We start from the raw sequence: 24,634 nt of genomic DNA on the forward strand, positions 1-24,634 counted from the left end.
CAGGTTGTTAAAAACAGAGTGGACAATATTTATTTAGTTTTAAAATTCTGCGCCACTTCTGGCTTGGCCATTGGCGAGAATTCGCTAGATTACTGGTGGTGCTTTCTTTGCTCAATGCATTTTTCTATTCTCTAAAAGCCAACTTTCTTATGGTTACTGTCTGATCAATTGTTCGGGCTCATTTAGAACCACTGTCTCAAGATCCTAAGGCAGGAATGATCAGGCTTTTCTCTTTTTGAGCTGCACAGGTGTGTACCATAAGGTAGGGCCACACTCAAGATCGGACTAACCTGTTCTTATCTTGAGCAGTGATATTAACAGATTTAGGGTTCATCCACTGATCAAGCAGCAATGGCAAGCACAGTCATTTTCAAACCTCCAACCCATGAAACTCAAATAATAGAAACAGCAAATAAAATTTAAGTACTAAAGCGATACAACTCTCAGGGCTGCATGTTCTATTTTAGATAGGCAGGCAGTGAAGGATAGAACTGGGGCATAATCTTTACATAATAAGGAACTTTTATTCACAGAGACACATGTTACAAACCCAACAATCACAGTTTCAGTATGCCCCTATATATAGGAGCACAACTTTTAATGCCCACTTAAATACAATAAAACATTCAATTAATATACAATTAACACCGCAGGTCAGATATCCCGAGGGGTAGTGCAAGCTCAGATGTCTGTCAGCCTGACAACAACTGTTTTCTAAATCCGCTTGCTTAAAATATCAGCAGATTTTCTGTCAGGTTTGTGTGTGTGGGAGGTTGTGCTGTTTCATCCCATGTAAAGTACAGTATATCATCATGACAAAAGACTTAAAGCTTTTATTAGAAAGAATATTGCTCTCCCATGGTGTTGGTACTGTTTCCCTCTCTAGTCTTTCACGAGGGGATTTTCACAGGACGAGTGCAGTTGATGGTCATATTAATTTAAAAAGTTCAACAGGTTTTCCTTCAACGAATCCTGGGAGGGCATGGAGATTAAGAATTGTGCAAGGTTGCTCCAGCCCTTAATTTTTCTTGGAAAAAGGAGTTAGCAAAGGAAGGACACTGGGGTGTATATTGGAACTGTTGGTTATGACTCATGGAGCTCAGTCGCTTTTGGACTTGAAAAACTGCTTGGAAAAATGTAATTTCCATTCAAAATTTTATGGTTACATTGTTGCACAGGGAGTTGAAACTAAATGCAGTTTCAGTGTAGATTGTGGATGGGCCAGTGGTACTTTCAGGCTCATTCTCCATGAGAGTGCATTTTGGGCATAATGTGCTGTTTGAAAAGGAATGGGGGCTTGCGCTGTGTGAAGGAGAATGATTTATTATGGTAAAAGCAAAATACTGCGGATGCTGGAAATCTGAAATAAAAACAGAAAATGCTGGAAAAGCTCAGCAGGTCTGGCGTCATCTGTGGAGAGAGAAGCAGAGTTCATGTTGAGTCCGTACGACTGTTCTTCAGAGCTAAAGAGAAACAGAAATGTGACGGATGTTATACTGTTTAAGGGGGCAGGGAGCAGGTGGAGCAAAATAGAAGGTCAGGGATAGGTGGGAGCTGAGGAGAGATTGATAAAGATGTCATAGACACAAGACAAAGAGAGTGTCAATGGTAATGCTAAAGCTAAAGACTAAAGAAGGTACTGATAGTGGCATAAAGGGAAGACAGAAAGAAATAAACAAAAAAATTTAAAAATGAAATAAAAAAAATAAAGCTAAAGAAAAAAAAAATTTAAATGGATTAAAAAAAGGGGTAAAGATGGAGGACAGCGCTCATGGTATGAAGCTGTTGAACTCAATGTTAAGTCCGGAAGGCTGTAAAGTGCATAATCAGAAGATGAGGTGCTGTTCCTCCAGTGAGCACTGGACTTCACTGGAGCATTGCAGCAGGCCAAGGACAGACATATGGGCATGACAGCAGGATGATCTGTTGAAATGGCAAGTGACAGGATTGGTCTGGGGTCATGCTTATGGACTGAGCGAAGGTGATCCATAAAGCGGTCACCCAGTCAGCATTTAGTCCCCCAATGTACAGGATGCCACATTGGGAGCAGCAAATGCAATAGACCAAATTGAAGGAGGTGTAAGTGAAGCTCTGCTTCACCTGAAAGGAGTGTTTGGGGCCCTGGGCAGTGAGGGAAGAGGAGATAAAGGGGCAGGTGTTGCACCTTCTGCGATTGCATGGGAAGGTGCTGTGGGAAGGGAATGAGGAGTTGGGGGTGATGAAGAAGTGGACTAGGGTGTCTCGGAGAGAATGGTCCCTACGGAATGCTGACGGAGGATTTTGGGAAGATGTGTTTGGTGGTAGCATCATGCTGGAATTGACAGGAATGGTGGAGGATGATCCTTTGAATGTGGAGGCTGGTAGGGTGAAAAGTGAGGACAAGGGGGACCCTATCATGGTTCTGGGAGAGAGGGAAAGGGGCGAGGAGCAGAAGTGCACGAGATGGGTTGGACACGGTTCGGGCCCTGTCAATCATAGTGGCGGGGAGCCCTTAGTTAGGGAAAAAGGAAAACATGTCAGAAGCGCCATTTTGAAAGGTAGCACCATTGGAACAGATGCGATGGAGGCAGAGGAACTAGGAGAACGAAATAGAGTCCGTAAGGAAGCAGGGTGTGAGGAGATATAGTTGAAGTAGCTGTGTGAGTCAGTGGCCTTGCAATGAATATTGGCAGACAGTCTATTGCCAGAAATGGAGGCAGAGAGTTCTAGGAAGGGAAGTGTCAGAGATGGGCCATGCGAAGGTGAGAGGGGTGGAAATTGGAAGCAAAATCGATAAATTTTTCAGGTCCAAATGAGAGTATGAAGCAGCACCGAAACAGTCACTGATATGCCGAAAAAGAGTTGGGGGAGGAGGCCAGAGTAGGACTGGATGAAGGAATGTTCCACATACCCCATAAAGAGACAGGCATAGCTGGGGCCCATGCAAGTACCCGTAGCCACACCTTTTATTTGGAGGATGTGAGACAAGTTAAAGGGGAAACTGTTGAGTGAGAGAACAAGTTTAGCCAAGCAGGGGTGAGTGGTGGTGGATGAGGAATGTTTGGGCCTCTGTCAAGGAAGAAGCGGAGAGCCATAGACCATTCTGGTGGGGGATGGGGGTGTACTGGAAATTGTTAATATGACGTAAGGCGTCAGAAGAATTATGATTGTAAGTGAGAAGAGACTGGGCAAAGGGAGAGAGAATGAAGAAATGAATTCCATGAGTTCCACAGGCTGAAATGATGGATCCACCAGGACAGTCCTGTTTGTAGATTTTGAGAAGTAGGTAGAAGTCGGCTGTGCTGGGTTGGCAGACTGTGAGATTGGAAGCTGTGGAGGGAAGAGCTCCAAAGGAGATGAGGTCAGTGACAGTTCTGGAAACAATGGCTTGATGTTCAACGGTGGGGTCATGGTCCAGGTGGAGGTAGAAAGAAGTGTCTGAGAGCTGGCGCTCGATCTCTGAAAGGTGGAGGTCAGTACACCAGGCAACAACCTTTGTCAGCAGGTTTGATACCAAAGTCAGGGTTAGACCTGAGAGAGCAAGTGCAGCAAGGTGCAACACCTGCCCCTTTACCACATCCAAGACTCCAAAGAGTCCTTTCAGGTGAAGCAGCGCTTCACTTGCACCTCTTTTAAATTGGTCTGTTGTATTCGTTGCTCATAAATGTGGTACATACAAACATATGAACTAGCAGCAGGAGTAGGCCACTCAGCCCCTTGAGCTTGCTCCACCATTCAATAAGATCATGGCTGATCTAATTGTAACCTCAACCCCAGATTCCTGTCTACCCCTGATAACTTTCAGCCCCTTGTTAATCAAGAATCTATCTCACTCTGCCTTAAAAATATTCAAAGACTCTGCTTCCACGCCTTTTGAGGAAGAGACTTCCAAAGACTCTCAAACCTCAGAAAAATCTTCTCCTCATCACTGTCTTAAATGAGCAACCCCTTATTTTTAAACAGAGACCCCTAGTTTTAGGTTCTCCCGAAAGAGGAAATATCTTATCCACATCCACCCTGTCAAGACCCCTCAGGATCTTGAATGTTTCAATTAAGATGCCTTTTACTCTTTAAATTCCAGTGGATACAAGCCTAACCTTTCCAACCTTTCCTCATAAGGCAACCTGCCCATTCCTGATAGTAGTCTAGTAAACCTTCTCTGAATCCCTTCTAATGCATTTACATCTTTCTTTAAATAAGGAAACCAATAGTGTACACAATACTCCAGGATGTGGAATAACCAAAGCCTTGTACAACTGAAGCATAACCTCCCTACTTTGGTAATTAATTCCCCTCACAATAAATGATAACATTCTATGAACTTTGCAAATTATCTGTTGTACCTGCAGACTAACCTTTTGAGAGTCATGCACTAGGATACCCAGGTCCCTCTATATCTCAGAGCTTTGCAATCTCTCACCATTAGATAAGCTTCCTTTTTATTCTTCCTGCCGAAATGAACGATTTCACATTTTCCCATATTATACGCCATTTGCTAGATCTTTACCTGCTCAATTAATCTATGTCACTTTGCAGCTTCTTTAAGTCCTCTCCACAATTTACTTTCCTACCTATCTTTGTGTCGTCAGCAAATTTAGTAACCATTCCTTCGGTCCCTTCATCCAAGTCATTAATATAAATTGTAAAAAGTTCAGGCCCAGCACTGATCCCTGTGGCACACCACTCGTCACATCCTGCCAATCAGAAAAAGACCTATTTACATCAACACTGTTTCTTTTTAGCTATGCATGCCAAAATATTACCCCCTACACCATGAGCTTTTATTTTCTGCAAAGACCTTTGATATGGCACTTTATCAAATGCCTTCTGGAAATCTAAGTACAGTACATCCGCCGGTTCCCCTTTATCCACAGCACATGCGACTCTTTCAAAGAACTTCAATAAATTGGTTAAACATGATTTCATTTTACAAAATCATGTTGACTCTGCCTGATTGCCTTGAATTTTTCTAAGTGCCCTACCATAAAATCTTTAATAATAGCTTCTAACATTTTCTCCATGACAAATGTTAGGCTAACTGGCCTATAGTTTCCTGCTTCCTCTCTCCCTCTCTTTATGAATAAATGAGTTACATCTGCTATTTTCCAATCTAATGGAACCTTGCCTAAATCCAGGGAATTTTGGAAAATTAAAACCAGTGCATCAACTATCTCACCAGCCACTTCTTTCAAGGCCTTAGGGTGAAGTCCATCGGGCTTGGGGATTTGTCAGCCCTCAGCCCCAGCAGTTTGCTCAATACCACTTCCCTGATGATTGTAATTTTCCCCAGTTCCTCCCTCCCTTCCATTTCCTGATTTATAGCTATTTCTGGGATGTTACTTGGTCCTCTATAGTGAAGCAAAATACCTGTTTAATGCGAAAACAGAAAATGCTGGAAAAATTCAGCAGGTCTAACAGCATCTGTGGAGTTACCGTTTCGAGTCCGTATGACTCTTCTTCAGAGCAGACTTGAAACGTTAACTGATTTTCTCTCTACAGATGCTGTTAGGCCTGCTGAATTTTTCCAGCATTTTCTGTTTTTGTTTCAGATTTCCAGCATCCACAGTATTTTGCTTTTACTTGTTTAATTTGTCTGCCATCTCCCTACTTTCCATTATCAATTCCCCAGGACCAATGCTCACTTTATTAACTCCCTTATTTAAATATCTATAGAAACTCTTACTATCTATCTTTATATTACTAGCCAGCTTTCTCTCATACTCTAATTTTTCTCTCCTCATTATATCTTTTTGTCATTCTTTGCTGTTATTTATATTCTTTCCAATCTTCTGATCTGCCACCCATCTTTGCATAATTATATGCTTTTTCTTTAAGTTTGATACTATCTTTAACTTTTTTAATTAACCACGGATGGTGGGCCCTCCCCTTGGAATGTATATGTTCTGCGTATTCTGAAATATCCCTTTAAGTGTCTGCCACTGAATTTCTACTGCCATATCCCTTACCCTAATTTGCCAGTTCACTTTGGCTAGTTCTGCTTTCATGCCCTAGTTGCTCCTATTTAAGTTTAAAATACTAGCCTTGGATGCACTCGTTGCTCCCTCAAAATGAATGTAAAATTCAATCATATTATGATTGCTGCTACCTAGGGGAACCTTCACTAGGAGGTAATCAATTAATCCAATCTCATTGCTCAATACCAGGTCTCGTATAGCCTGCTCTCTGGTTGACTCAAGAATGTGCTGTTCTAAGAAACTACTCCGAAAATATTCCATGAACTCCTCATCTAGCTATCTTTGGCCAACTGATTTTTCCAGTCTATATTAGATTAAAATCCCCCACGACTATGTTGCACCTTTTGGCAAGCTCCCATTATCTTTTTTTTTACTCTGTCCTACTGCCTAGTTACAATTAGAAGGCCTGTACACCACTTACACAAGTGACTTCTTGCCTTTATCATTTCTCATCTCAACCCAAACCACTTCTACATCTTGGTTTTTCTGGACTTAGGTCACCCCTCTCTAATGTGTTAATACCTTCATTAATTAATAGAGCCACCCCTCCACCTTTTCCTAACTTCCTGTCCTTCCTACCTTCAATATTCAGGTCCCAATCTGTCGTCATGTCTCCGTAATGGCTATCAGATGGTACTTTTAAATTTCTATTTGTGCTCTCAGTTCATCTGTTTTGTTTCGAATGCTACGTGCACTTAGATACAGAGCCTTTAGCTTTGTCATTTTATTATTTTTGTAGCGTCTAGCTTTATCTGCTGATTTACACTTAAGAATTGTACTCTCTGGTCCTTCCTGTCACAGTATGTTTATCATTTCCCATATTAATACCTGCCTTTCTTGCCTCGTCTCTACTCTTTAGTTTACCACATCTTCCCAAATTTGATCCCTTGTCCCCACTATTCAGTTTAATGTCTCCTTGACATTGGGCAGACAAAGTGTAAACTGGGAGACTGCTTTGTGGTACACCATCGTTCGGTCCCTAAGCATGACCCAGGCCTTCCAGTCACTTGCCATTTCAACACGCCATCATGCTCTCACATGTTCGTCCTTGGCCTTCTGCAACGTTCCAATGAAGCCCAACTCTAACTGGAGGAACAGCACCTCAACTTCCGATGAGGCACTTTACAGTCTTCTGGATTTAACATTCAGTTCAACAACTTCAGACTATGAACTCTCTCCTCTATCTTTACCCCTTTTTTTTAATCCATTCTTTTTTAAATTAATTTTTATTTACTCATTAATTTAATTTATTTAAATCTTCCCCCCCCCCCCCCCCCCCCCCCCCCCCCCCCCCCCCCCCCCCGCCCACCACCACACACAGGGCCAAGTGTCACTTGTTTCTATGTTGTATTTTCACGGAGCGCTGACCCTTGTTCTGTTATTAACGCATTCCATCTTACCTTTATGCCACTATCAGCACCTTCTTTAGTCTTTAACACTGCCATTAACACTCCCTTTGTCTTGTGTCCATGACATCTTTGTCAATCTCTCCTCAGCTCCCACCGATCCCTCACCCTCAAACAGTATAAAATCCATCACATTTCTACTTCTCTTTAGCTCTGAAGTGTCATACGGATTGGAAATTTTAACTGTTTCTCTATCCACAGGTGATGCCAGACCTGTTGATTTTTTCCAGTATTTTCCGATTTATTATGGTGCTTGATTTTAAATGTTAGGAATTAAAAGGTTCAGTAGAATTGGATCCATGCCAGGGGGCATGGGTAGTGAGGGATAGGACATAGGAGTTGCAGATGGTCTGCTCAGTGAAAGACCTCATGAGAAATGGTGATTTTGGCAGGATGGCCATGAATATGTGGTGGAACAATTTATATTGTGGGAGATCTAAGTGAAGATTAGCAGGATGATCACAAATTCAGAGGAGAAAGGGCAAGGGCAACTGAAATGGAGATTGAAATCACCAACGATTATGCAGAGGCTGAGGTGGAAAGGTGAGAGGACACCTTTGTGAAAAGCACAGGTTATCAGTAAATAAAAGGAGTCAAGAGAGGTGGAACAGTATCAGAAGCTTGAAGGAGAAGGATCCAGAAGAGTATGGAAGAAATGATAATAGCTCCACCATAACTATTGTGGTTTGGTTGGAGCCAAACCAATAATGATGATTTGTTACAAGTGGCTTTAATTTGTAGACAGAGCAAAAATATACCCACAATTCGGAGCAGCTGAGTTTTGGTAGGGAGAATAGGAGCTGGGAGAATGGAAGTTAAAGAATGACAATGGACGGAATTACAAAGGTGAGAAGCTTGGTAGGAAGCTACCAACCCACAGCCCACCATTTTGTGTAATGTTATTCCAGATAGTAACAAAATGGCACGAACATAAGATAATCTCAGGAAGAATTAAGCAGTTAGAAAAAAATCTTAACATGCGGAATATGGAATTCTCTGTCATAAACAGTTAAGGCAGAATCCAAAAATATTTTTAATATTTTTCGTATTTTATATGAAAAAGGAATGAGATTAGACAAGGCGGCTCATGCGGAGGAATACACCAGCGCCGTTTTGATGGGCCAAATGGCCAATTTCTATATTACAGCAACCTATGCTCACTTACCCAGGGGTTGGCCTGCATCAGTGGGTGGGGTCCCAGGTGATGCCCTCCATTAGGTGAAAATGGATCTGGTTTGGCTATCAGTGAATAGTTTCCTTTGTCATTTATTCCCGGATGAATAAACCGACAATTATTTCCCCATGTGCAGTTACCTACAAAAGAACAAACACAAACCAACAGTGAAGGACTAACTGAATCTTCATTTGCAAATCCATATTGACATTTAGTAGGGCTTAACTGAGTTAGTACAAACGACATATCCTGCCCAGCTGAGTTGGTTTTCAGTGATTAGTGCCTCAAATCTGAGCTCATTGGTTTGGGAGAGTAGCATTCCCAGCTTCAGTAAGAAAGTTGGGGGATTAGGCTCCATATCAGGGTTTAAACACAAGTTTTTCACTGAATAACTGCTGATTGTGGGGCTGTCATTTTTCAAACGAGACATTAAATTGAGAACCTGTTGGATGGATGTAAAAAAAATCCTACGACACTATTTGAAGGAAAGCAAGGAGTTCTCCCAGGGTTCTGGCCAACTCTCACACCACAAATAACAGTTTATCTAGGTAATCACTCTTTTACTGTTTGTGAGAGCCTGATTTTTAAAAACACTGCAGCCAAATTATGAATTCACTGGCTGTGACGCACTTTGGGCCTTGAGGATGTAAAAGGTGCTGTACGAATGCAAGGTCCTCCTTTGTTTTTTATTATTCATTTACGCGATGTGGGCATCGCTGGCTAGGCCAACATTTATTGCCCATCCCCTATTTACCCTTGAGAAGGCAGTCGTGAGCTGCCTTCTTGAACTGCTGCAGTCAATGTGGTGTAGTATATTCACAGTGCTGTTAGAGAGAGTGTTCCAGGATTTTGACCCAGTGATAGTGAAGGAACGGCGATATATTTCCAAGTCAGGATGGTGAGCAGCTTGGAGGGAAACTTCCAGGACGTGATTTTCCCATGTATCTGTTGCATTTGTCCTTCTAAATGGTAGCAGTCGTGGGTTTGGAAGGTGCTGCCTAAGATACCTTGGTGAGTTCCTGCAGTGCATCTTGTAGATGTTGCACACTGCTGCTACTGTGCGTCGATGGCGGAGGGAATGAATGTTTGTGGATGTGGTGCCAATCAAGTGGGCTTTGTCCTGGATGGTGTCAAGCTTCTTGAGTGTTGTTGGAGCTGCACACATCCAGGCAAGTGGAGAGTGTTCCGTCGCATTCCTGACTTATGCCTTGTAGATAGTGGACAGGCTTTGAGGGGTCAGAAGGTGAGTTACTCACCACAGGATTCCTCACCTCTAACCTGCTCTTGTAGCCATAGTATTTATATGGCTAGTCCAGTTCAGTTTCTGGTCAATGGTAACCCCCAGCATGTTGATAGTGGGGTTTCAGCGATGGTAATGCCATTGAATGTCATGCAGCAATGGTTAGATTCACTCTTATTGGAAATGGTCATTGCCTGACACTTCTGTGACACGAATGTTTCAACCCAAGTCTGGATATTGTCCAGGTCTTGCTGCATTTGGGCATGGATTGATTCAGTATCTGAGTCATCGCGAACATTGCTGAACATTGTGCAATCATCAGCGAACATCTCCACCTCTGACCTTATGATGGAAGGAAGGTCATTGATGAAGTAGCTGAAGATGGTTGGGCCAAGGACACTACCCTGAGGAACTCCTGCAGTGATGTCCTGGAGCTGAGATGACTGACCTCCAACAACCACAACCATCTTCCTTAGTGCTAGGTATGACTCCAACCAGCGGAGACTTTTGCCCCTGATTCCCATTGACTCCAGCTTTGTTAGGGCTCCTTGAGGCCACACTCAGTCAAATGCTGCCTTGATGTCAAGGGCAGTCACTCTCATCTCTGGAGTTCAGCTCTTTTGTCCATGTTTGAATAATGCTATAATGAGGTCAGGAGCTGAGTGTCCCTCACGGAACTCAAACTGAGTGTCAGTGAGCAGGTTATTGCTCACCAAGTGCCACTTGATGGCACTGTTGATGGCCCCTTCCTTCGTATTACTTATGGTTGAGAGTAGACTGATGGCCCATATTGCCAGTAGATGCCAGTGTTGTAGTTGTACTGGAACAGCTTGGCTAGGGGCACGTCACGTTCTGCAGCACAAGTCTTCAGTACTGTTGCCGGAATATTGTCAGGGCTCATAGCCTTTGCAGCATCCAGCGCCTTCAGCCGTTTCTAGATATCATGTGCAGCAAATTGGCTGAAGACTGGCATCTGTCTTGCTGGGGACCCCCGGAGGAGGCCGAGATGGATCATCCACTCGGCACTTCTGGCTGAAGATCGTTGCAAATGCTTCAGCCTTATCTTTTGCACTGATGTGCTGGGCTCCCCCATCATTGAGGATGGTAATATTTGTGGAGCCTCCTCCTCAAGTGAGTTGTTTAATTATCAACCACCATCCACAACTGGATTTGGCGGTAGTGCAGAGCTTCGTTCTGATCCGTTGGTTGTGGAGCCGCTTATCACTTGCTGTTTATGTTGTTTGGCACACAAGTCGTTCTGTGATGTAGCTTCAGCAGGTTGACACCTCATTTTTAGGTATGCCTAGTGCTGCTCCTGGCATGTCCTCCTGCACTCTTCATTGAAGCAGAGTTGATCCCTTGGTATGGTGGGAATGGTAGATTGGGGGACATGCTGGGTCATGAGGTTACAGTTCGTGGTCAAGTACAATTCTGCTGCTGCTGATGGCCCACAGCGCCTCATGGATGCCCAGTCTTGAGTTGCTGATCAGTTCAAAATCTATCCCATTTAGTACAGTGTTAGTGCCACACAACACCTTGGAGGGTATCCTCAATGTGAAGACGGGACTTTGTCTCCAGGGCAATGCGGTGGTCACTCCTACCGATACTGTCATGGACAGATGCATCTGCGGCAGGCAGGTTGGTGAGGATGAGGTCTGGTATGTTTTTCCCTCTTGTTGGTTCCCCCACCAACTTTTACAGGCCCAGTCTAACAGCTATGTCCTTTAGGGCTTAGCCAGCTCCGTGTGTGGCGGTGCTACTGAGCCACTCTTGGTGATGGACATCGAAGTCCCCCAGCCAGAGTACATTTTGCATCCTTGTCACCCTGAGTGGTTTCCTTGCCCATGTTTGACCTGATGCCTTGAGACTTCATGGGGGCTGGAGTCGATGTTGAGGACTCTCAGGGCAACCACCTCCAATTGTATATCACTGTGCTGCCAGCTTTTTGGCACAAGCCCCCAGCTGTTAGCAAGGGTCGACAGGGCTGGATTTGCATCATTGTTTCTGGCGCCTAGGTAAATGCCAGGTGGTCCGTCCAGTTTCATTCCTTTTTATTGACTCTTTAGCAGTTTGATACAACTGAGTGGCTTGCTAAGCCAGTTCAGAGGGCATTTAAGAATCAATCACATTACTGCGGATCCGGAGTCACATGTATAGGATTTTATCGGAAATATGGCACACGTAGGCCAGATCAGGTAAGGACAGCAGATTTCTTTCCCTAAAGGGAAGTGAATCAGATGGGTTTTTATGACAATCAACAATTCTCAGACTTTTCATTTCAAATTTTTATTGCATTCAAATTCCACCATCGGCCCTGGTGAGATTTGAACCTGGGTGCCCAGAGCATTACCCTGGGTAGCTGGATTACCAGTCCAATGGCAAAACCACAATGCCACCGCCTTCCCCTCTGCAACATCTTCCCATCCTATGTCCCAGTTCTAACGCTCTTGTCTTCAGACCCTGGCCACATGTTCCCCACCTCAGGAGCAGATTCTGGAGAGCAACATATCTCTGTGCTCTGAAATTCTCCCTCATTATCCCAACCGTGCTACACTTCTCTGTATTTTCAAAAAAAAACCCTCAATACCCTCTTTTGGATGAGATGTTAAAATCAGGGCTTTATTTGGTGGATCCCATGGGACAATTTAAAGAAAAGCAAGGAATTCTCCAAATATCACCTTTAATTCACAGATTTATCAAGCCTCAAAATGTTTCAATTTGGGATAAGGATTGTGATGTTAACAATTAAAACTAATAAACCCACTTTGGATTCTACTCATCTACATTTCAAACGAACATTTGTGCTCATCAAGGCTGTAGTGTTTGAATGCATCAATGTTGGCACTCTCCATTTCAGACCAGGCTTGTCGCTTGATGATGAAAGATATGAATTTGAAGAGTGCCTGTCTCCTTTCTGCTCCCCTGTTCATTGGTCTTTACTGTAGTTTCATGTCATGGTTATAAGATATGACAGCAGTAATGGTCATTGATTCAGTTAGACCTGTCCAATAAAATGGCAACTGTTGACATATTTGTCAAATTGGGAAGTTGCCACTTTATCTATTGATGGACAAATTTTTGTAATCCTTTCCAGTTTTCATAATACATTTCTATGCATATATAAAGCATTACCATCCTATGCCATGAACAGGATAGGATTACCAAGCCTTCAGAATTGCTCTGGAGTTTCCAGGAATTAAAGATTTATCTCCTGGATACTGCTGGGAGCAGCCCAGGTGGAAAATCACAGGGGAATTATTTTTAAATGATTCTTATTTTCCCCATTTTCTTTGAAAACTGTTTCCTTTGGCTAGAGAGTCTAGAACTAGAGGTCACAGCCTCAGAATAAGGGGTTGGCTATTTAGTACTGAGAATCTGTGGAATTCTTTACCAAAGAGGGCTGTAGTGGTTGGGTTGTTAAGTATATTCAAGGTTGAGATAGGCAGATTTTTAATCAGTAAGGGAATCAAGGGTTATGGGGAAAAGGCAGGAAAGTGGAGTTGAGGATTCTCAGATCAGCCAGGATCTCGCTGATTGGTGGAGCAGACTCGATGGGCCAAATGGCCTACTTCTGCTTCTACGTCTTATGGTCTAATTTGCATACTCAAAAATCTGTGAATGTTTGGAATTCTCTACTCCAAATGATTGTGGACACTCAAGTCATTAAGTATATACAATGCTGAGATTGATAGAATTTTAGATGCTAAAGGAATCAAAGGATATGAAGATAGTGTGGCAAAGTGCAATAAAATTCAAAGATAAGTCATGATTATGTTGAATGGCCTAATCCAGGGGTAGAATGGCCTAATCCAGTTTATTTTATGTTCTTCAAGCACACACTCACCCAAGTCTCCTGAAACTCTTGTTCATGATAATTTGCTGCCTTGCTTCACATTCAAGCACTTTAGTAAATTTTTGCCATGGCACAGAAGATCAACCAGAGCAAACTGTTGTTCAGTGAGTCGAATTTTAAAGTAATTGAAGGTATTATTGCAGCAAGTGGTTGAGGCAAAGATCACTGCTTTTTTTTAAATGGGAAAAGCTGGGTAAATATCTTTAGCAAAAGATTCAAGGCTATGGAGGAGAGAGATTAGTTTTGGATTGAATTAGAGTACAGCCAGTGAAAACATGATGGCTTCTAATTGCAAAGTGAACGCACAATCATTACTTTAAAAATTTATTCTTAAACAATTATACCTGCATAAGTTAAATGTATTGGCTGAGTGTTGTTTTTTGAGTGGAAGGGGAGAAGAGAGGATGGGGAAAACTAAAAAAAAACTCACCCTAAAGCCATCTAAGATTAGGGTCTGGCGGTCCACAATACTGACATTACTCTATCTCATGCAGCAAGGGAAGAGAAATAACATGAAAAATGTTTTGTAGAAATAAAGTGCAGCAGAAGCTGGAAATCTGAAGCAAAAACAGTAAGTGCCAGAAATACTCATAGGCATTGGGGAGAGAACAAAAAGTTAAACATTTCAGTCGCATCTCTTTGCCAGAAAAGTTCTGACAATGCGTTATACCTGAAAAATTAACTTTTCCCCTTTCTCCACGGATGCTGCCTGATCTGCTGACAAAAATGTTGCACTGAGGCTGTCAGAGCAGAGCTGTTCCCACATCTCTTCTACAAAAATTATCAAAATGCCCATCAAATGGAGATTGGAAAATGATAACCTTATTGAAACAGTGCAACTAGTTCCATCAAAATTCTCAAAAAAAAAAAAATTTTTGGACACAAGAACAAGCTACGCAACCATACAGATCACCATTAAGCCTTCACTGGGAACAGCATGCATTTGTTTACATGGTTCACTTAAACTGCATTTTCTTATCATGCCTTAGCTCAATGGCAAGCTCAAAAATACTAAATTTAAATTACAAAGAAATTTACATCTAAACAGATAACAAATCCCACAAGAAAATCCAGGTGAAACACAAGCTAGGAGAGGAGATGATGGTCAAACTACTCCTTCATCTTACACTTAGGGAGCTATCAGAATGCAGATATGTTCTAATTCCCACAAACGCTGAGATTAGAACTAGAAGTCTCCCAAGTCGGTGATTACCTTTAATGTAGAATCTGCAGATGGGTTTTGGTCGGACTTTTCTCTCGTTGGGATCTTTTACTTCGCCTTCCTCAAGATCATCATCCTAGCAACAAGTTAAAGGAAAAGGTCACCATGGGATCCTCCGGTTAAAGTAAGGATGAGAAAACAAGTCAGTATCTTGTATCAAGAGGCAGTTAGAAATCTGCATAAAGTATCTGGTTTGCTTGTCCTTTTGACATTGGAGGCAGACTTGTGGGAGATATAGAGTGTAAACACTAAATACAATTGGTGCCAGCAGTCCTGGGTTAGGAGCCAGCGTTGGAAGTGGGCAGGATCACGACTGATTATGACACCCAAAGCTGGATAATCTGCCAACACATGTTCCAGGCTTCCTCACCAGTAATGGGCACTAGGTTCCAATATATCATCACAATAATTCACACCCTCTTTAATGCTTGGTGACAGTTTTGTGCAAACTTCTAACTTAGTCTCTCAAATTACATATACTTTTGCATAATTTCTTACACAATTGTATTAGAAAATTTACATAAATGAAGTAAAACAGAAATAAAAATCAGACAGTTCACATAAATAGGACTCATTTAATTTTGGATACAAACACTAAAATCTGAACAAGGCAAACAAACAATTAATGAGAGCAACCAACTGAAGTTCAGATATAAAAACAACTTCAGTGGCTCAGGGATAAAACTGGTTCAGGGATTTCAACCGTACTTTACTACCAGAAATGAGTAGGATTTTGTGTACAGTCAGAAGGGTCAGGTGTGGATACAAAAGATCCCATGGCACTATTTTGAAAGCAGGGGAGCTAACCCTGGTGTCCTGGTTGATATTTATTCAAATCACAGAATTGTTACAGTGCAGAAGGGGGCCATTCGGCTCATTGTGTCTGCGATGATTCTCTAAAGAAGCAATTCACCTAGTCCCATACCCACACCTTCTCCCCCTTACTCTGCACATTGTTCTTTTTCAGATAGTATTCCAATTCCCTCCTGAATGCCTCGATTGAACCTCCCTCCACCACTCCTTCAATTGAAGGGATGTTTAAAAAAATCAAAAAGAAACTAGAGAGCAGAGGTGCAAGGTGGTGAAGAGGCAAACGATAACAGGTGGGGCAGAAAATATAGACAGAAGAGTGCAGCAGAAAACAGAATCAGAATGAGCAATAATGGTAAAAAAAGTCAAAGCTTAAAGCTCTTTATCTGAATGCAAGCAGCACTTGTAACAAGATAGATGAGCTGATGGCACAAATATATATAAATGAATATGACTTGATAGCTATTACAGAGACGAGGTTGCAGGGTGACCAAGACTGCGAACTCAATATTTAAGGGTATCAAAGTTCCAGGAAAATATGCAAACAGGAAAAGGAGGTGGAATAGCTTTGTTAATAAAGGAAGGTATCAGTGAGGTGGTGAGTATAGGTGCAATAGATCGTGATGTGGAATCAATTTGGGTGGAAATAAGGAATAGCAAGGGGAAGAAGTCACGGGTGGGAGTCATCTCTTGGTTCCCGAAGAGTTGCCTCACTGTAGGACAAAGTATAAATCAGGAAATAATGGAGGCATGTAAGAAGGGCATTACAATTGTCATGGGTGATTTTAATCTGCATATTGACCGGGTAAATCAGATTGGCAGGGGTAACATGGAAGATGAATTTGTAGAGTGCATCAGGGATTGTTTCTTAGAGCAATACTTTGCAGAAACTACCCAGGAACAGGCTATTTTGATCGAGTAATGTGTAATGAGGTGGGATTAATAAGAAATATCAAAGTTAAGGAAGACCTAAGGGGTAGCAATCACAACATGGCAGAATTTCAAATTCAGTTTGAGGGAGAGTAAATCCAGTCTCAAACCAGTGTCCTCAACTTAAATAAAGGCAATTACAGGGGTATGAAGAAAGAGTTGTCTAAAGCGGGCTGGGAAAATAGACTAAGGGGAAGGTCAGTGGATGAGCAGTGGCAGACATTTAAGCAGATATTTCATAACGCTCAGCAAAAATTTATCCCGGTCAAAAAGAAGGACTCAATGAGAAGGATGAACCATCTGTGGTTAACAAAGAAGGTCAAGGAGAGTATCCAATCAATAACTAAGGCATACAAGACAGCGAAAACTAGTGGTAGGCCAGAGGATTGGGAATTTTTTAGAAACCAGCAGCAGATGGCTAAAAAGCTAATAAAGAGGGAAAAAATTGATTATCAAAGTAAAGTGACAAGAAATGTAAAAACAAACAGCAAGAGCTTCTATGGGTACATAAAAGGAGAGTGGGGAACACTATAAATATCTTCACGGTGGAGAACACTATAAATATCCCAAAGATATCAGATAAGCAAGGAGCTAATGGGAGGAAAGATCTTGTAACAGTCTCTATCACGAGGGATAAAATATTTGACAAACTAATGGGGCTAAAGGCAGACAAGTTGCCAGGACCTGATGGCCTGCATCCAAGGGTTTTAAAGGAAGTGACTGCAGAGGTAGTGGAGGCATTGGTGGAAATATTCCAGAGCTCATTGGATTGCGGGTAGGTCTCAGCGAATTGGAAAACTGCTAATGTGACGCCCCTGCTCAAGAAGGGAGGGAGACAAAAAGCAGGAGACAATAGGCCAGTCAGCCTAACATCTGTCGTTGGGGAAATGCTAGAGTCCATTAGTAAGGAAGAAATAGCAAGACATTTAGAAAAGTTAAACGCAATCAGAGTCAACATAGTTTTGAGAAAGGGAAATCGTGTTTGACAAATTTGCTAGATTTCTTTGAGGATATAACAAACAGAGTTGATAAAGGGGAACCAGTAGATGTAATGTATTTGGATTTCCAGAAGACATTTGATAAGGTGCTACATAAAAGGTTATTGCATAAGATAGAAGCACACGGTACTTAGGGTAATGTATTAGTATGGATTGCGGGCTGGATAACACACAGAAGACAGAGTCAGGATTAATGGGTCTTTTTCAGGTTGGAAAGACGTAACTAGTAGAGTGCCACAGGGAACAGTCCTAGGGCCTCAATTATTTACTATCTATAATAATAATGACTTGGAGGAGATGGGGAAGAGTGTAACGTATCCAAATTTGCTGACGATACAAAAAATAGGTGGGAGGGCATGTGGTGATGAGGACATAAGGAATTCTCAAGGAGATGTAGATAGGTTGAGTGAGAGGGCAAAAACTTGGCAGATGGAGTTTAATACAGGAAAGTGCGAGGCCATGCACTTTGGTAGGAAGAATCAAAAAAAGACTATTATTTAAATGGAGAGAGGCTCCAAAAAAGTGCAGCACGCAGGGATCGGGGTGTTCTTGTGCATGAAACAAAAAACGTTAGCATGAAGGTGCAGCAAGTAAGTAAGAAGGCAAATGGAATTTTGGCCTGTATTGCTAGGGGGTTGGGTTTAAAAATAGGGAAGTCTTGTTACAACTGTACTGGTGAGGCCACACCTGAAGAGCTGTGTACAGTTTTGGTCCCCGTATTTAAGAAAGGATATACTGGCATTGGAGACAGCTCAAAAGAGATTCACTAGGCTGATTGCTGGGAGGAAGGGGTTGACTTATCAAGAACGGCTAAACAGGTGAGGCCTTTATTCATTAGAGTTTAGAAGAATGAGAATGATCTTATCGAAACGTACAAGGTTTAGAGGGGGCTTGACAGGTTGGATGTTGAGATGTTTCCACTAGTGGGGGAATCTCGAACAAGGGTACATAGTTACAGAATAAGGGGCCACTCATTTAAAACTGAGATGCGAAGGAATTCTTCTCTCAGAGGGTAGTGAATATCTGGAATTCTCTACCCCAGAGAGTTGTGGAGGCTAGATTACAAAGTATTTAAAGAGGAGTTAGATAGGTGTTTAAAAAATCATGGGGTTGAGGGCTGTGAGGAACTGGCATGAAAGGGGAGTTGAGGCTTGGGGCAGATCAGCCATGATCTCATTGAAAGGTGGGGCAGGCTTGAGGGACCGAATGGCCTATTCCTGGTCTTATTTCTTATGTTCTTAACCACTCGCTGCTTGAAAAAGTTTTTCCTCATGTCTCCATTGCTTCCTTTGACAATTATCTTAAATCTGTGCCCTCTCGTTCTCCATCCCTCCACCAGGGGAACAGTTTTTCCCCATCTACTCTGTCCAGACCCCTCATGACTTTGAATACCTCTATCTCCTGTCAGCCTTCTCTTCTCCAAGGAAAACAGTCCTAACTTCTCCAATCTATCTTCATCACTGAAGTTCCTCATCCCCAAACCATTCTCGGGAATCTTTTCCACATTCTCCCTCGTGTCTTCACATCTTTCCTCCCGTCGAGGTTAAAGCAGTGTTTTATACAAGTTTAATTTATATCTTGTATTCTATGCCCCTAATAATAAAGCCTGGGGGATACTATATGCTTTAGTAACTTCTCTCTCAACCTGCCCTGCCATCTTCAATGAGTTAAGCACATATACACCAGCCCCTCTCTTCCTGCACCTCCTTTAAAATTGTATCCTTTATGTTATTTTGTCTCTCTGTGTTCTTCCTCCTAAAATGAATCAGTTCACATTTCTTTGCATTGAACTTGATCTGCTACTTGATCACCATTCTGCCAACTTGTCTGTGTCCTTCTGAAGTTCTACACTATCCCTTTCACAGTGCTTCCAAGTTTCATCTGCAAATTTTGAAATTGTGCCCTGTACAACAAGGTCTAGGTCACTAATATATATCAGGAAAAGCAAGGATCCCAGCACCAACCCCCGGGAACTTCCTACAAACCTTCCTCCATCCGAAAAACATCCCCATTAACCACTACTCTTTGTTCCCTGTCATTCCGTCAATTCCGTATTGATGCTGCTCCTGTCCCTTTAATTCCATGAGCACTAACTTTGCTCACAAGTCTGTTGTGCAGCACTGTATCAAATGCCTTTTGGAAGTCAATGTACACCACATCAACAGTATTACACCCTCTCTGTTAACCCCCTCAAAAAACTCCAGCAAGTTAGTTGAACACATCACAAAAGCAAATTCAGGTCATTCAAACATTGCTGTTTGTGGGGGTTTTCTGTGCACAGATTGGCTGCCACTTTTTCTACATTACAACAGTGACTAAACTTCAACACCATTGGTTCGAAAACACTTTGAGATGGCTAGTCCTCATGAAAGTGGCTATCTAAATGCAAGTCTTTTTAATTCACACTTCATATATCCAAAGTGACTCATTAACTGAACCAGTTGTTCTCAGTAAAGATTTATACATGTATTTATGGAATGTACTCAGTTGTTGCACAAATAGGTTTGTTGATAGAATAAAGGAACACAGTAATAAAGAAGTGCAGCAGCATTGGTAGGGAGTTGATTAGAGAACAGAAAGTAATGGTTAATAGTATTTTTCAGACTAAGTTGTGCACAGTGGACCACTGTTCATCATTTATGCATATATCTGGACTCGCAGGACAGGAATACATGGGTAGATTTCCAACTTCCACTCAGGCATAAACCTGTGTGTGGATCAACGTCTTGTTATAGAAAATGCTTGATTTGCATAATCTGCAATGCCAGACATTAAAATGAAAATCCACCCCACAATATCAATGATTGCAAATGACACTAAAATGCAGTTAATAGGCAAGTACAGGTGATCAGGCAAACAGATGTCAGATCAACTTTAATGCTGAGAAAGGAGAAGTGGTATGTTATGGGTGAAAGAAGAGAATATATACCTGAATGATAAAAACTTTAAAGTAGAGAAATCCTGTTTTTCTAACTAACAGAATAGACTAAAAAGGTAATGGTATCAAAATACTTGTCAACTTACAGTACAAAGGATATGGAGGCACAAGAGAGGGTGCAGAAGAGATTCACTAAGGTGACACAAAGATAAATAACACAAAAACAAAATGCAAACAAGGAGGAAAGGACAAAGAAATTGAGATTATGTGGATAGCTCTTTCAGTAAGACGAAAGACATTACGGGCAGAATGTTTCATCCTGTGGTGGACAATTTATGAATATAAATATTTATTTACGTGCTTTTTCAAAGCTATTATGGATTCTGCTCCCCAAGTTTCTGATTGGAAATTCAGTGTTCCAACAACCACCAAAAATTTTCTTAAGGTGGCAATTTTAAATTTATGCCTTCTAGATTCGAATTTACCAACCAGTAGAAAAAGCCTAATCTTGCCTTACCTCACCAAAATCACTCAATTTTTAACATATCAGATCTCCTCATTCTCATTTGAGCATAGACCCGAACAGCGGCAAGGAGGGAGGAGGAGAAGCCAGTCTCTGCATAACTAGAGGAGGAGAGAAGGCCCTGGGCAGTGTGTGGACCTGTATGATAGGAAAAGGGGGAGGAGCAGTGGCAGCATAAATGAAGACATTGGGAAAGCCTGGGACAGAATGTGGGCCTAAGCAGCTGCAGCTGGAAGAGCAATGGCAGTGAATACTTGGCAAAAAAAAATCAAGGAGTTTCGAAAAACTTCTTTCATGGGATGGGCCATCACTGGCAAGGTCAGCATTTGGTGTCCATCCCTAACATCACAGATCAGCAGGTGAGTGAGTAAATGGTGAGTATTACCATTGTCTTTTGTGTCTCTAACTTATTAGACTAGTAACTGAAATTCCATAACTTTAAGTTTGGTTACATTTTAAATGGGTAAATTTTAAGTAAACTTAAGTCATATTTCTGGTTAGTTTAGATAGTAGTCGAAAAAAGGGATGGCAGGACACCTCAGAGCTCGAGCTCTGGGTTTCAGAACTTGAGCAACAGCTTGCATCATTGCGGTGCACTGCCAAGCTGAAAGCTATGTCGAAAGCATGTTGCTAGAGGTGGTCATCCTTCAGTTCATTCAGCCTTCATGACTGTCAGCAGTCATGCATTCGCTCTCTACCTCGAAGTTTTTCAACAACAACTTATATTTGCTTTTTCTTATTCATTCGCAGATGTGGCTTCACCGGCTGGGCCAACATTTATTGCCCTTGAGAAGGTGGTGGTGAGCTGCCTTCCTGAACCACTGCAGTCCATGTGGTATAGGTATCACAGTGTCTTTATAGTGCAAAAGGAGGCCATTCAGACCATCGAGTCTGCACTAGCTCTCTGAAAAAGCATTCCACCTAGTCCCACTCCCCTGCCTTATCCCCATAACCTTGCACATTCTCTATTTTCAGGTAGCAATCCAATTCCCTTTTGAATACCTTGATCAAATCTGCCTCCCCCACCCTTTCATGAAGTTCGTTCCAGGCTCCAACCACCCTCTGGGTGAAAAATCTTTGCTCATCACATTTACTCCTTTCACTAATTATTTTGAATCCGTGCCCTCTAGTTCTTGGTGTTCTCTTGAGTGGGAACAGTTTCTCACCATTTACCTCTCCATACCCTTTTTGAATACTTCTATCAAGCCTCCTCTTGGCCTTCTCTTCTCCAAGGAAAACAGTCCCAACAGTTCTTAATCCTGGAAATCGTTCTTGTGAATCTCCTCTGTACTCTCCAATGCCTTCACATCCTTCCTCAAGTATGGCACCTAGAACTGGACTTGCCCTTGTACTCAATGCACCTATTAATAAAACCTAATATACTATGTGCTTTACTAACTGCTCTCTCAACATGCCCTACCATCTTCAATAACCTATGACGTATACACCAAGTTCCCTCTGTTCCTACACCTCTTTTAGAAGCTCTCCCTTTATTTTATACTGTCTCACCATATTTTTCCTGCCAAAATGAATAACCTCACACTTCTCCGCATTGAAATTCATCTGCCCAATCTACCAACATGTCTATGCCCTTTTGAAGTTCAAGACTATCCCCATCACAGCTAACATTTCCAATCCTAGCATCATCTGCAAAATTTGAAATCATGCCCTGCACACCACAGTCCAGATCATTAATATATCTCAGGAAAAGCAAGGGTCCCCACACTGACTCCTGGGGAACTCCAGGACAAACCTTCCTCCAAAGTGAAAAACAACCATTTATCACTACTGTTTCCTGACACTTAGCCAATTTCTTACCCATCCACAGCACTGTTTGGAAGAGAGTTCCAGAATTTTGACCCAGCGACAGTGAAGGAACCGTGATATATTTCCATGTCAGGATGGTGAGTAACTTGGAGGGAAACTTCCAGGTGGTGTGTTCCGATGTATCTACTGCCCTTGTCCTTCTAGATTGTAGTGGTCATGGATTTGGAAGGTGCTGTCGAAGGAGCCTTGGTGAATTCCTGCAGTGCATCTTGTAGATGGTACACACTGTTGCTACACTGCGTCAGTAGTGGAGGGAGTGAATGTTTGTGGATGGGATGCCAATCAAGCTGGCTGCTTTGTCCTGGATGTTGTCAAACTTCTTGAGTGTTATGGAAGCTGCACTTATCCAGGCAAGTGGGGAGTATTCCATCACACTCCTGACTTGTGCCTTGGATGGTGGACATGCTTTGGAGACTCAAGAGGTGGGTTACTCATTGCACGATTCCTATCCTCTGACCTGCTCTTGTAGCCACAGTATTTATATGGCTAGTCCAGTTCAGTTTCTGGTTAATGGTAATCCCCAGGATTTTGATAATGGAATGCCACTGAATGTCAAGGGTAATGGTTAAATTCTCTCTTGTTGAAGATGGTCATTGCCTGGCACTTGTGTAGCGTGAATGTTACTTATCACTTCTCAGCCCAAGCCTGGATATTGTCTAGGTCTTGCTGCATTTGGACATGGACTGCTTCAGTATCTGAGGAGTCGCAAATGGTGCTGAACATTGTGCAATCATCAGCGAACATCCCCACTTCTGACCTCATGATGGAAGGAAGGTCATTGGTGAAGCAACTGAAGATGGTTGGACCTAGGACACTAACCTGAGGAACTCCTGCAGTGATGCCCTGGAGCTGAGATGATTGACCTCCAACAACAACAATCATCTTCCTTTATGCTAGGGGCGACTCCAACCAGGGGACTCCCAATGACTCCAGTTTTGTTAGGGCACCTTGATGCCACACTCGGTCAAATGCAGCCTTGATGTCAAGGGCGGTCACTCTCACCTCACCTCTGGACTTCAACTCTTTTGTTCATTTTTTGAACCAAGGTCAGGAGCCAAGTAACCCTGGTGGAACCCAAACAGAGCTTAGATCTGATCCGTTGATTGTGGAATTGCTTAGCCCTGTCTATCATTTGCTGCTTAAGCTGTTTGATATGCAAGTAGTCCTGTTATAGCTTCACCAGGTTGACACTGCATTTTTAGGTATGACCTCCTGCATTCTTCATTGAACCAGGGTTGATCGCCTTGGCTTGATGGCAATGGCAGAGTGGGGGATTTGGCTGGGCCATGAGGTTACAGGTTGTGTTCGAGTGCAATTCTGCTGATGGCCCACAATGCCTCATGGGTGTGCTGTCTTGAGCTGCTCGAAATCTTGGTCAAAGAGGTAGGTTTTAAGAACAGTCTTAAAAGAGAAAGCGAGTTGCAGGAGTGCAGAGATGAAATTCCAGAGACCGGGGCCTATGTAACTGAAGGCACGGCCGCCAATAGTGAGGCAATTATAATTATATATAGCGTTCGCAATTATCACTATCCTCCTTGCTGTTCACAATGCTTCCAAGTTTTGTGAGATCCACAAATTGCACCCTGTACACCAAGTCTAGATCATGAATATATGTATCAATAATATATAGACACAAGAAATCTTCTGGAGTTCTCACATGGCACAGAATGTGCCTCCATGACTATCAAGTAGATAGTTCAGGAGTTCAGAGTGCACTTTCTATAACCAGTATTTGGTTTTATATTCCTCAGGGGAGCACTGCCAGAGCCAAGGCCACAGCACCAAGAGTGGGTCAGTTGTTGGGCAGGGCTGCTGGGTG

The 24,634-nt window shown here is 42.4% G+C and overlaps 1 protein-coding gene across 2 annotated transcripts in view; it reads right to left on the reverse strand.

Moving 5' to 3' along the window:
• Positions 1–24,634, reverse strand: part of zc3h18 (zinc finger CCCH-type containing 18) — a 212,621-nt gene that overhangs the window by 160,846 nt on the left and 27,141 nt on the right. For both annotated transcript variants that reach the window (XM_041191400.1, XM_041191399.1), the window contains exons 3-4: positions 14,841–14,925; positions 8,526–8,674 (exon numbers count right to left, since the gene is read on the reverse strand). In XM_041191400.1, the coding sequence (XP_041047334.1) occupies positions 8,526–8,674; positions 14,841–14,925 (234 nt within the window). The remainder of the gene's footprint in view (positions 1–8,525; positions 8,675–14,840; positions 14,926–24,634) is intronic.

Source organism: Carcharodon carcharias, chromosome 7 (genome assembly GCF_017639515.1).
Source record: "Carcharodon carcharias isolate sCarCar2 chromosome 7, sCarCar2.pri, whole genome shotgun sequence".
NCBI lineage: Eukaryota > Metazoa > Chordata > Chondrichthyes > Lamniformes > Lamnidae > Carcharodon > Carcharodon carcharias.